Genomic DNA, 13,671 nt, shown 5'->3' with positions numbered 1-13,671 from the left:
ACTGACACATCTTTTGCTGTTCTCACTGATTAGACCTCTTTTAAGGTTAAAGGGTCGCATCACCCAAGATTATTCATTCATTCATTCATTACCATTAACCGCTTATCCGCAATCGGGTCGCGGGGGCTGGAGCCTATCCCAGCTGTCATTGGGCGAGAGGCGGGGTACACCCTGGACAGGACGCCAGACTATCGCAGGGCTGACACATAGAGACAGACAATCACACTCTCATTCACACCTACGGGCAATTTAGAGTCACCAATTAAACCTAAGTGCATGTTTTTGGACTGTGGGAGGAAGCCGGAGTACCCGGAGGGAACCCACGCTGACACGGGGAGAACATGCAAACTCCACACAGAAGAGCCGCAGGCGGGAGGCGAACCGGCGACCCTCTAGCTGTGAGGCGAGAGTGCTAACCACTACACCACCGTGTAGCCTCACCCAAGATTACAAGATACATTTTTGTCACTTACCTCACCACTTAACTCAACAGACAGGACAACAAGCAGAGGATCTTGACAGACTCATCATTCTTTAAAATACTTTGATGATACTTTATGTCAAAAAGCTCTTTCTATAATTATGTGGTTCAGGTCATCTCTCTTCTCATGATCATTGCATGGTGAGTTCTAAATATTCACCATTAACGAATGTTTTGTTTTTTCCCCCCACAACATTCAATCACTTCCCAGGAATTGAATGTTAAAATGTGGGGACATGTTATTGGCAGGTTTTGGAGTAATTGTATATGCGATTGATAAAAAAATATATTCTGTGTTTTGTTCTCTTATGTGATGCCAAGAAATGATGGTGACATTATTCTACGTTAGGAATAACAGAAGTTGTTCACTTCATTACAGTTAGAAGGCTTTGTGGCTTTTCCTCTAACAGCATGTATCAGAGCTGAACATTAGCTGCTATTGTGTGGTACCATGTGTGCCTATAGTGTTTTGCTTTGTATATGACAACAATATAAAAGTACAAAGCAGTGGGGCCACAGCATGTTCTCATTAACTGGAGCACGAAAGATGAAGTCATGAAAGCTTGTAACATATACCACAAAAAGTTTTCATACAACTTTTAAGAGAATATTTCCCCAAAACATTAAAATAAATACAAAAGACAAGTGTAATTTAAAATAAACTTTGTGAATTTATTGTTTTATACTTACTCTTACACATCATACAATCCTAAATCTTTAAAGAAAAACAAAATAAAAAGATATCTGGTGGTGTTTCTGGGGGACTGGAGTGCCAAGGGACAAGAACTACAGCTCTGTGAACATTGTAGATTTCATTTGATGTCCCTCAAGCTCATCTTAAAAAGACAGAATGAATCAAGTCATCGTCATTTGTCTTTTACTTCTGCAGTGAAATTGAATTTCAACCAGACTCATCATCACAACTGACAGGTTTATCATTATCATCAATCGAAACCCTCTTGCACGATGACACTCATTATGAAAGGTTGTGCTAAAGACATGATTTAAGACATCAAAACTCTATCGAAGCAACAGAACAGAAGGAAGAAAAATGTTTATGTACTGATAAGATCTAAGTTTAGGTATGGTTGCCCTAATTGCTGGTGCCAAGTCCTTTTTCACAAAACAGTCCAACTGTCCCAAATCACATGTAAGAAAATAGGGCCTCCACCCGAAAACAGAGTCAATATCAGGGCCAACTAGTTTGATAAATGATAATACAGCTGATTATGTGAATTATGGTAGTTTACATTCAAACTGCCCATGTTTATTAAGAAAAAATGGGGTGGGGGGTTGATATGAGCAGTCAATAGAAAACAAGTGCAAACCATGAAATCCTCACAATTTACAAAGCTGAACAATCATCCCAGGTGAGAAGGACTTTTACTCTGAAAGGACAACTGAGCATTCTGGAGGCGAGAAATATTTTGAGAAGGTCATCAAACCAGCAGGTAAGCTTGAATATTCTGAATCAGATATACCTTCGGAAACATCAAACTGCCCAGCTCCCTTGAATATTTAACCTCTTTCTTAATTTCAAGTTTCCATCAGTGGTGATTAAATCAGTCAGGAGCCAAGTTAGATGACCAACTTATTCTGGGTGAACTGTCTGTGTTGGCACGCCAAGTCACAAAGCCATTTTAGACGTCCATCACCCACACAAGGACTTCAACAGAAATTATGATGAAGTCCAATTTTCCTCTCAAGGCGCCAGAATTTAACTAAAGCAAGAAAAAGAGACGGTCATATCCAATACATTCAGCATTGGCCTATTTGAAACATACATACTCAAATTCCTTGCAACTCCTCCAATAGCTCTTTCATAAATATTTAATGATCAAGATCGAGCAACATTTACAAGGGAAGCTTTTGATAATGAAAAGGATGGAACCTCAAATGCCCCTCTGCATCACACAAGGGGCCTTTTTAACTTTGAATATTATCGCTATGCTATGAATAGACTTCAGTAACAGGAGAAAAGCATGGACTGAGATACTGTGTAATTCAGTGAGGATTAATAAAGCTTAAGGGGCTTGTTAACAATCTGACTAATATTGTAGAATAGAAGCCGTTGGCCCACAGAAGATACTCACGGTAGAGCCGAATACTGAACATACCTTAGGCATTACATGGGCAGATGATGTGGTAAATAATAAAAAGGGAAACAAAATGGTGAAACATGATCCGTACCATTTGTGGCACATTCTTTTTTTTTGGATAATTATGAAAAGCACTTTTATACACATAGTACTATTCTTCACCATAGTCCCCCACCTTTATTACCTGGCAAAAATCTACATTAAGATTATACTATATGAATAGGAGCCATATGGTATTTACATTTGGAAAAAAAAATAAAAACTGTAGAGCCCTGTTAACTTGAACCTTAAGGTTCCAGCCATGCATTGTGCTACTGCTGTGTGGCTTTTTAAACATTCCAGCTTCATTTCAAAACTGTGCAGTCGGTTACAAAACGGTAACTCGTATGTTTGACTGCACACATGCAGGTAAAGTTTGATCTTCCTAGAAGAAGCTAGCTAGAGGCGGTCTTCGTAGTAAGGACTTGTCTGAATCGGAGCACATTGTAAAAGCACAGCACGCAGCTCTGTAGCATTGCGACAATTTTTGCTTGAGCTGAGGAGAAGGTGTGTCAATATGTAGAGTCACTGCGACCCCGGGTCAGTTTTCATTCAGCATGTGTCAGTGGTCTGCTGGTGGTTAGAAAAACATGGAGCTTTACTCCATACAACGGAAAAAAGGGCTTTCGAAGAGAACACGCTGCCCCCCTTAAAAAACAACGTCTCATCGATCAGGCAATATCTTCAGCAAGCCTGCTTTAATAGAAACTGCAAATGACCCAGATGCTGAACAAAACTGAATAGGTGTGGCACCTTATGTTGTGCTCTGCAGTTGACACACTTTGTTGTTGTGCTTTGTTTCCAGATCCAAAACTATGGACATTTTACTGCACAATTGTAACTGTAACGGCTTAACTGGACTCTACAACATCATGTCAGAGCTTGTGTATTTTTTATTCAATGGTTATATAATCAAGATGGTAATTACTTAAATATAATCGAAAAGGTTAAGTGCAAATCTTAATGATTTGCTGACACATGCTGCCAATCCTCCAGCAGAGACCAACCAAACGATAAAAAATAAATAGAATGCAATCACACAATTCAAGCTAACTACAATATATTAATATAGATCTTCTGATGTCATACGCTCATTAAAACAGAAAAAAAAAGAAGAAAAAAAAAAGGAAAAAAAAACACAGAATTCAATCACTCAGTTAAGTCAAGGTTCTCAGTTTCCCCTACCCTTGCCCTCCCCGACCTTCCCCCTCCAATAACTGTTCATGCACCCAATATCAGTATGATAAGTCAATATATCAAAGAGAAACGCTTCTGGAAAATGCTGAGACTTGGGAGTTCAACGTATGGTGACCCAGAGAGAAAAGGTTAGAGGAGGTTTGGGGAAAAAATATGCCAATTTGACAAGAAGTTGACATCATTTTCAGTCTGGGAGAAAAAAAAAAATTATATTCCAAAGCCCTTTCAAGGTCTTGCTGATACATGAAATCTCCCGGTTAGGTATTTTTTTTATTTTAAAAACTTGTTAGACCTTCTTATTTGACCTCTGTGTCATTATCAGGCCGTGGCACATTCCTCCACAGCTTACCCCTGTGTCTTTTCAACTTCCTTACAGGGATTGTATAAAAATAAACCCACACGATCCCCCGAGCTGAGAAACAAAAAGGGGTGAAAATCAAATGCCTTCCCTCCCCACAGCAACACTAATGTCTGCCCTGCCCCCACGGCTCTCTCCCCGACTCTCAAGCAAATGTGCACGCATACATACACGCACACACACACACGCACACACACACACGCACGCACACACACACAGGTTCAACCGCAGTCACTAGTGGAGAGAGAGGGAGATGCTCGTAAGGGAAGCATCCGGACAGTGGCTGCAACCTCACCACCCCACCCCGCCCGTCTTAGACTACCATGTACAAATGAAGCCATGATATCAGGTATTTTCATCCAAGTCGCCATTGTTCAAATTCACAAAGTCAGAGAGACTTCTTTTTTGTTTTTTTTTGCACTCAGTCCTCATAACTTCTGAATTTTCTCAGCCACCACGATGGGGTTCTCCTTGCGAATGCGGGCAGCGGCTGCACTCCGGTAATCGTAGGGACAGTCGTGTTTGTCAGAGTAACGGTGAATGGCACAGAACAGGTTGCCGCAGCGACAGTCGAAACCTTTAATAAAGAGAAGCAGAGATGGTCAGACACCAAGGTTATAATAGTTTTGGATTTTTCATTAGTTTTAGTTTTAATTTCGTTGTGATTTTTTGTTTTCAAATTCAGTTAGTTTTAGTTAAGAGTGAGTTTTCTAGTTTTAGTTTAGTTTTTATTTTTTGAAAATGCTTAGTTTTAGTGTTAGTTTTAGTGTTTTTGTAATGGGCTATGTGTTGGGTGCGAGATTCAAAGTGGTCATAATAAATTTTGCCTTTATTTCCTTTGGTTTATCATCTCAGCCCCAATAAGGTTATTAACTGTTTTGAATTTTGGTTGAAGTGTAGACATCCAAGTCTCAGTAAACATATTCACCATGGGTTGCATGTTCAAATAGAAACACTGAATTATGAATGAAAAAAGTTGACAAAAACGAAAACTAAGGACATTTCCACAATCATTTTAGTTAGTTTTAGTTAGTTTTGTAACCACGCAATACAGTTTCAGTTAGTTATCTTTTTTTTAAAAACTCTAGTTTTTATTTTTATTTCAGTTAAAGAAAATGTTTTTTTCAATTCTAGTTTTCGTTATTTTGTTAGTTTTCGTTTACTATAATAACCTTGTCAGACACCATAAAAAAAGCTTTATTATAAACTATATATTTATTATAAATTATCATGTTGGCTCACATGCAACCTGCCCAGCTACAACAACAAAGAACAGAGACGATCGAATAAAACACACAGAGGAAGTGTATCCCTTTTCATACTGCATTTCCACAAAGTTGCCGTAACAAGCTCTGCTGGCATTTCGCCTTAGGACATTTATACAGATTCCACAACAGTGTAATATTTGCGTCCATTCACTTTGCAATCCGGTAGTGTGAAGAGACGGTAGTGCTGTGTAACAGTGACAGTATGTGTACAATAAGCAACGGCAGTGGCGAGTGCATTCAAAACAATAATGGCAGAAGAACTGCATGTTGTGCTGTTTCTCTCTGGAGAGATTCTACATACTCAAGCAACATTGCTCTGCATTTTGCTCAACATGATTCGATTACTGTTGGAGTCATGTGAGCAGTGCGTTTCTGATGATACAGTCCATTTCCTTATTACCCGAGTGTTGGTCGCACAAATAATGTACATCACAAATTTTCTGTTTTGCCGGCTCCACTTGTTTGATCCCTCGAACAGTCTTGCCAATTTAACTGTTACTACCTCCGAAGGCGGTCCAGAGCCGGGATCACTTGGTCCCCCACTGGAAAGTTCATATGCAGGTGAAAGAGAGGTGTCTATATCGCGGCTTGAAAAAAGTCCAAAAGGGGCTTGTGACTTCATTCTCTGGTCAGGATGCAATTACTCCACTATATCTTTACTGCTATATAAATGTTCTGAATGTCGTTTACAGCACCTCTAAGGATTTTGCACAACAACTCATGAATAGAATGTTGTCCAACACAATGCCCTTTATACAGAGAGTTAAACAGGACATGAATAAAGTTTAGCAACTCAGCACAGAATTTGACGAGACCCTGAGGGAACTGCCAAAAAAAAAATCAGCTTGTATTCAGACCTATTTTCACTTTTTTTTGGGGTTAGGGGTGAGGCATACATTAACATTAAATACATTAAATGGTGACTGCAGCCTCCTTTCAGTTAGACCAGTTTGACAAAAAGGTGGAGGGCAGCAGTACACTGTGAAATGCCTCGGACCGTGAAATGCACCACTGACCTGCAGTATGCTGCTCTCTGTACCAAGTGTTGGGTTGCGAAGAAAAAACATTGCACAAACCATGGACTGGGAGTTGGATCTTATTGGGGAATTAAAAGCTTTTTAAAGTTATAGAGATGCTTTTAGGTAGGAGAAGAATTACTAAATTAACATGCTGAATCAAGGAATGGGATTGGAGGACTGGTTTCAAATGGTCCAGACAATAGTATGCATCTGAGATGATCAATTCCTATAATTAACACCCGTGTTTTTTCTTATGGCGGAGTGTTCAGACTGTGTGTTCAGATCATAAAAATGTTAGAATAACGCCGTGGACGCTACTTATTTTTCCCACACAGAAAATCAATGAGATATCAGTGTCAGTGGTAAAATCTTATCAATTCAATATAGATTAGATAATGATGATTATATACAAGTCAAAGCTCAGATAAGACATGGCAGCAATTTAAAAAACTTTCCCAAAATTTTGGAGATGGTATCAGACACTGAATGGCAAGAAGTTTCTGAGCAGCAGCATTAAAATTAAAAGTAAAATGACTGGTGCATGAATATTGTCTCTTTAAAGATTCAAATCATATTCTTATTGATAAGATTTTCATATTGATGGCATTTCTTGCTTCAGATGTATAAGAGGTTTTGTGGCAGTGCTGTGAATTAAAAATAAATAAATAAAAAAAATGTGTGCTATTGTGACACATTATTCAACAAACATATTGGACACTTTACACCATAAAACCAGCAAGACAAATGTAATGAGATGACAACAAGGTATCGATGACATGCAAAAGGTGCGATGCATTTACAGTAAACTACAAACTACTGGTTTGTTACACAAACTGTTGTGAAATTCAAACTGGGTCAGGTTGAGATTTCCAAGTAAGTGGAGAACCCCTGCAAAGCAGGTTCATGACTCATAAATCTCTTCCATTCAGTATGCATGTGTGTGTCATTTTTCTCTTTCTTACCAGTAAGGCCCACTTTCTTCCGGCAAGAAAAGCAGCGGTTCTTTTTCTTATTTTTATCTGGAGTTTGGTCACTATCGGACAAAGCCTGTGCTGCTTCACCCACTGGCTCTGGTGAATTAAAACAAACAGACAAGCACAATGTTCACAAAACAATATATCCATCATTAGCTGAAATATATGCACCTTTACAAGGAAAACGATGTGTTAAACACTAACAGGTAAAATAGTGACACTAACAAGAACCCAAAATTACACATTCAAAAGATATAAAATGAAACACCCCTGCCGAAAAATAGAAAAACACAATATAATATCAAGTTTCATTTGACATTTATCATCAAATATAATTTTAGTCATGATATTGAAAAAAAACTTGATTGCAATTTGTACAATGACACTTTTACTTCATGGTTAAATTTGATACTTTACAGCAGGGGTGTCAAACTCTGGCCCGTGGGCCAAATTTGGCCCACAGTGTAATTTTATTTGGCCCGTGAGCCAATATCAAATTATTATATTATTATTGTACTATAAAAGCTGACCCGCCGGTATTATACGGCGCATTTACCGCTAATACTAGATTTATTATTGTTATTTTATTTTTAAATGCATTAACCTGTTGAAAAACTTTATTTTGATATTTAAATCAGAAGGATGCAAATTGAAAAGAGGCATACGATTTTTATTTAATAAATTAATGACATTGATGTGTTTTTTATTTTAAATTTAATTTTGCATGTCTGCACTATTTAGTTATATATTGTATGTTTATAAGCGTTGCTGGTTCCATATTTAATGTTAAAGCAAAACATGTTTGGTATATATTAAAAGGTTTATTTGTTCAATGTTGGCCCGCGATTTTATTCAAGTTTTAAATTTTGGCCCATTGTGTATTTGAGTTTGACACCCCTGCTTTACAGGATACAGATAATAGCTACAATTAAAAACATCATCCACGCTGTGTTGTTTTTGGGGAGATTTATGGTAAGAGGGTCCCAAGTGCATCCCATGGTTTACATGTTTATTCATACCCATTATAAGTAGTGGCCTCCACAGCGGCAAGTGTGACTCATATTTATATGGATAGTGAGTAGGGACTGCTGATTTCTGTGGTGTTTACCTGAGCTGTTGGAAGTACCCTCCTCTTCCCCCTCGTCAGCCTCCGCTCGATCAGAGTCTACAGCTCCTGAATCCTGGGAGATGCTCATTGCTGTCATCTGTTGAGTTACCGGGCTGGGAGAGCTGGGACTGACATCACAGCAAACAAACAAACAAATACATTTTAGACCATACAGTAATTAACTTCTACATCAGACTGACAACAATTTCTTGGATCCGTTTCAGTAGCTACTGGTGAACTACTGAGAAATGCCTTTGAATAGCTATCATAATCAACTTGACAAGACACAAGCAGCTACAGACAGGCAGGGCATGCAGAAACCGTGACAGTGCATACATATACCACACAGCCAGACTATCCATGACTTCACTATGCAGACAGATCAGGCACAAATCCCTTCTGATTATTCCAAAATTTCATCATGCTGGCATCAAATTACTATTTGGACTTCTCTGTAGACGAATAAACCCATTACTGGGACAAATTATCTAATAACTGGCTTCATTATAATGTGGGTAAGCTGAATTTTTCACAGGATGCTCAGAAATATAGACATGGGGTCTTACAATGCAATAGAGTTGCTGCTCAAAAATGTAATCCTCTAGTCTTCTATCTAATGTTCTTTCTCTGTGCTCTATTGTTTTTGTGCACGTCGTTTCCAGCAAACAACAGTAACATCTATAACAAGATCTAGCACAAAAAGCCAAAATAATAGAACACCAAGACACAGCACCATCTTCAAACACTTTTTTCACCAGTCAGAAAATATATTTGAAAATCCAAATAATTATTTATTGGCACAACTAAAGCAAACCATACAAGAGCCCTTACAAAATGCTTAATTACAGAAAACGAAGTAGGCTTGCGACAATTATTCAGCATTATGCAGCAGTTTTTAAGAACTGGCCCTCCAGCAAGTCTATAAGACACAGAACATTACTCTTAAGCTCTTTCTTCTCAGTGTCAACTGTACCAAAGAGCTCTATGATATGGTTCATTCTGCTGTTGTAAACCATTATAATATAGTGCCTATACTTAAGACCCTCTAAAAATATAAGACTTTGTGAAAATGGCAAAACGAATTATGCACTGGACACAAAAAATAAAGAAATCAAAAGAAAAAAGAAAAGCCACTTTATGCAAGAAAGGTGTAGCAAGAGCTGCTTACAAACGAATATTATATGATTTCACAGATAAAGAGCATGCAGCTTTGTTCACAACCAAAAGAAACCCTGTTACCTCACACAACCTCTATTGGTTAAATGTTAATGTGTGCGATCTAAAGCAGAGATACTGAGTCTCCAAGAAATGCAGTCATTAGTCCAGACAAACCTTGAAGTGACAGACATTATATAAATGCTCAATCAATGTATAAGTGACATTACAGATATAATGCCACCTTTGAATGCTATGAAACATACAGTGCCACAATAAGTTCTGACCTTATATTGTGCTCGACTGACAGCTATTCTACTGCCTCTCTGTAAAATGGAGCTGGAGATGTGTATAAAACATCGCTGTGCATTACTTCTTCAAAGCAGCTGAAAATGTAGTCCTGACTGCCTGGGTCCAGATCAACTCCACCAAGTTCACTGATTCGTCTGGCGCCATGATTTTGAAACAGCGGTTTCTCTGATTAAACAGCATTTGATTCAATGAGCACAGGACTGCCTTTTCCGTGCTGCATGTGTGTTCCAGAACGGGCTCACTAGCCAATGACAACCAAGTTAAACTTGTGCTTACAGCATAGATTCCACCGTAGCATATCCTGTTGCGATTGTAAATGGTGGCTGTTGTTTTTAACGTCACAACCCCCACAAAATGACTTGTTTCATTATCAGAATTTGATCAATTCAGTCCGATTACATTAAGAAAGTCTAGAAGAAGCGCATTACTGAATTATTTCACCATCATTCAAGTTGGTATAAAGGCTAAACCGGAAGCTAGCTGACTCGGCTGGTGGAAGTCTCTAGTAATTGGTTCAGAAAACTAAATCCCACAGCCCCACAGCAATCGGTTAGATTGGAGGCAATGTCAGATTGAAGATGAAAACAGAGTGTAACAAAATGACAATCTGTCTGACATCAGGCAAGTATTGACTTATAGAACTCCAAACAAAAGGCTCAAAGTTATCGGGTTAAGTTAAAAATGTTTGAATGGCCAGAGGATTGTAACATAATACCAGAGAATTGTACCTTGAACAGTAAGATGTGAATACACAGCTTACCATCTCTGATTTCTGCAAAGACAAGCTGTTGTACAAGTACTAATTGAAGGGACTAATGAGGAAACATTAGAACACAATGTGCTGCATCTAGTGATGAACTGATCTATTCATTATTTAGTCAATTAAACAATGTTAACAATGTAATCAAATGTCCAACAGAATGACAAACACCTTGTTCAAGTTAAGAGGCTTTCCAAGTTTTCCAATTACTTTATACAATTACTTTGTTTGTTCAATCAACCTCTTAAAGAAAACACTTAAGAGTTAACACAGGATGTTGCCTTTGTAATTGTATTTGATGAATGAAATCTAAATTACCACTGATTCACAATGATTTATGGTTTGAGGACATCCATCAGTCAACATACCTGGCTGTTTGTTCCTCAGGTGGTGTTCCTGCCACCTCTGTACTGGGCTCTGAGGTTGTACTCTCCACAGTCACACCAGCTGACCCTGGTGATCCTGCCGGTGATGTAGCAGCTGTGTGGGGATAGAACAGTCTGATCGCACGAACAACACAGAACCTGTTGTTTTGGCCCTGAACATCATGGGTGTCTTTCCATTAGTTTCTAAGTACCTCAACATAAGCCATTCAATGCCTGTGTTTGTCTACTATGATCAGATGTGTTTTGATTTCATGTAAAACAACAGATGGAGATGTCACTCTCTTGCTTTCTGATGCCACAGTGTAGGCAGCTACCGCTACCTCTGTTCTCCAACCCCTTTTAGCAAAGTGCCCCCCATGACGGTACAGTTTTTTTGAATGACCCCCTGTTCCAAGTTCTCTCTCTTACCTAACAGACCCATATCCAGCACCCCCCTGGTTTTTATAGGTTATGTCTCTCCCATCTTCCTACCTTTCTCTCCCGGGGGGCTGGATCGCCCCCCTCCCTGTTGTCTCTGCAGGTGTTCCTTGTAGCAGACGGAGCACATGCCGTTGGTGCGGGGGTTACCATAGAAACCGCATCCCATAGTGCAAAGCATTGGCACCTGCGTCTGATTGGTCTCCTGAGCCATGCTCTGACAGAGGGGGTAAGGGGGATGGGAGAGGATATTCCTGAAAATGGGGTTGCAGAAGTTAGTCAAAAATGATTAGCAGGCCCTATTTGATTACATGGTTATTCATGATTTATTTATTTATATTAGCTAAAAGAGTTTGGAGACGGGCATTCGAGCATGAGAGTGGAGACAAAAAATGTAAGTCACTTTGGAAGCTAAGGGGTAATGACCTACTATGTGTAGTTGCAATGAAGGTTTGTCATACCTTCATCCACTAAACTTAAGTACATCACCACCATCAGAGGGAAATAAAGTGCTGTTCTGGCACTAAAGCAAAACTAGACTTTGTCACACTTAACTAGAGCTGGATAGTTAATACTAATTTGAAAAAAATCGCAATATGGACCAGTAATATCCAAATGGCAGGAAGCTTAATATTTTTTCAAGGCAAAATGTTTTAAAAGACCATTATCAATTAAGTACTGTAGCCTACAGATGTTATGCTACAGAAGTAAGAAAAAATATTTGTTTGGCGTAAAAAAAATAAAAATGACCATCTCCTCTTGATTCATATAGCAATTTCCACATCAGTCAAAGTAAATGCAATTCAATATTTTTTCCAAATCGTTGAGCCCTACCACCAATAGAGTGGAGAAAGTACAGTTCTACCTCTGAAGCATAACAAGACTTTGTCACACTCAACTGATGATTTTGTCTAAATTATCTTTCTAAATGAATGTAAAAGTGACAATCAATTTCAGAGATCAATGGCAAAATTCGACATTGAATAAATACAAGTGATCACTGACTAATCCTTCTGCAACAACTGAGGCAATGCACCAAGAGTTAGAAAAGTAACACACTGTGGAATTGTCACAAAAACTAGGTGAAAAGCTGTGCACATCAATGAAAACAAAGGGCACAAAGAGACGTGCTCAGTTCCACTGCAAAAGGCAAGTTACAGTCTGCGAAAACACAAGCTAGCTCTGCTAGTTTATGCTTTCTTCCACCGCACAGCAAGATGTTTTGGTCAGGATAAAGTTAACAAAAAGGAAACAAAAGCTTAAGATATGTCGACACATAAGCACCCAGAGAAATTTAACGAAACCCTAACATTAACCAATTGCCTGGCAAACGCTCAGTGCTCAGTCTAGCTAAACAACTTACAGCTGACTGTCCCCAGTTTGAGTTTGTCCGCAGCACAAAACAATCGGCGTCCTATGCTTGCATAGCTCAAAGCAAACACTGTAACATTAGCAAACAGCCTCGGTGGACTGTTTTGTCTGTCTGACACTGGATACCAATGCAAAGAGAAGGACAAAACTTCCTCACTAGCTTCCCATTGTGATGAAAATCGAGAAAATAAAAAAGTACAGCGTCCTTAGCGACGGACCGTAAACAAATCTTGTGTTTTAAATCGAATAAACGCTAGTGTTAGCAGGCTAACGTTAGCCGAACCGCTAGCATAATCAGCCAGCCCAAAAAAACAGAGCGCTTCCCGACAGTGTCCTAGCTGGTTTAAAATGGGCTACGCACAGCGGGAGTCTCTCATAGCGGTCTAGGGTGAAGACAGTACCTGGAAGTCAAGGTACCGGGGCTCGCGACGACCTTCAGGTGCAGATTGGTACAGGTTGTGTCCCCAGCAGAGCGCGCGGCCTCCTACCCAGCGCTAGCTCGCGACATTCGAAACAACGACCATGACGTCATCCCCAGCATTGATTCAGCCTTCAGTCAGTCGGGCCAACATAGCAAAGTCCAACACCCCAACACACACACACCAACACTACAACAACACTCTGAAATATTTACCTGCTGGATATATAATCAATAATAAGGTTAAAGAAGTATCTTTTAAGATAACTCACAGAATTTACCCATCTAAAGTTTTTTTTTTTTTTTTTT

General features: G+C 39.1%; 1 protein-coding gene across 2 annotated transcripts; it reads right to left on the bottom strand.

Moving 5' to 3' along the window:
• Positions 1–3,494: 3,494 nt before the first annotated feature.
• On the bottom strand, positions 3,495–13,499 carry zgc:77486 (uncharacterized protein LOC405808 homolog). Of its 2 annotated transcripts, none has more exons than XM_059341508.1 (6): positions 13,346–13,499; positions 11,628–11,827; positions 11,139–11,250; positions 8,544–8,671; positions 7,424–7,531; positions 3,495–4,751 (listed from the first exon to the last, which is right to left on the bottom strand). In XM_059341508.1, exons 2-6 carry the CDS (start codon positions 11,785–11,787, stop codon positions 4,603–4,605), a joined length of 657 nt encoding a protein of 218 aa, XP_059197491.1. In that variant the 5' UTR covers positions 11,788–11,827; positions 13,346–13,499; the 3' UTR covers positions 3,495–4,602. The 2 variants fall into 2 exon arrangements, with proteins under 2 accessions (XP_059197491.1, XP_059197492.1); XM_059341509.1 differs by lacking the exon at positions 13,346–13,499 and adding an exon at positions 12,937–13,310.
• Positions 13,500–13,671: the final 172 nt, after the last annotated feature.

This window comes from Centropristis striata, chromosome 9 (assembly GCF_030273125.1).
Source record: "Centropristis striata isolate RG_2023a ecotype Rhode Island chromosome 9, C.striata_1.0, whole genome shotgun sequence".
Classification (NCBI taxonomy): Eukaryota; Metazoa; Chordata; class Actinopteri; order Perciformes; family Serranidae; genus Centropristis; species Centropristis striata.
This window is presented reverse-complemented; position numbering and strand designations above follow the sequence as displayed.

Bases quoted from the DNA above. Each gene is read 5' to 3' on its own strand.
- zgc:77486 (XM_059341508.1), bottom strand. From the start codon at position 11,787: ATGGCTCAGGAGACCAATCAGACGCAGGTGCCAATGCTTTGCACTATG. The intron at 11,251-11,627 runs GTAGGAAGATGG...ATCCCCACACAG, and splicing joins CAGCCCCCCGGGAGAGAAAG to CTGCTACATCACCGGCAGGA. The intron at 4,752-7,423 runs GTAAGAAAGAGA...TCTTTATTAAAG, and splicing joins GAAGAAAGTGGGCCTTACTG to GTTTCGACTGTCGCTGCGGC.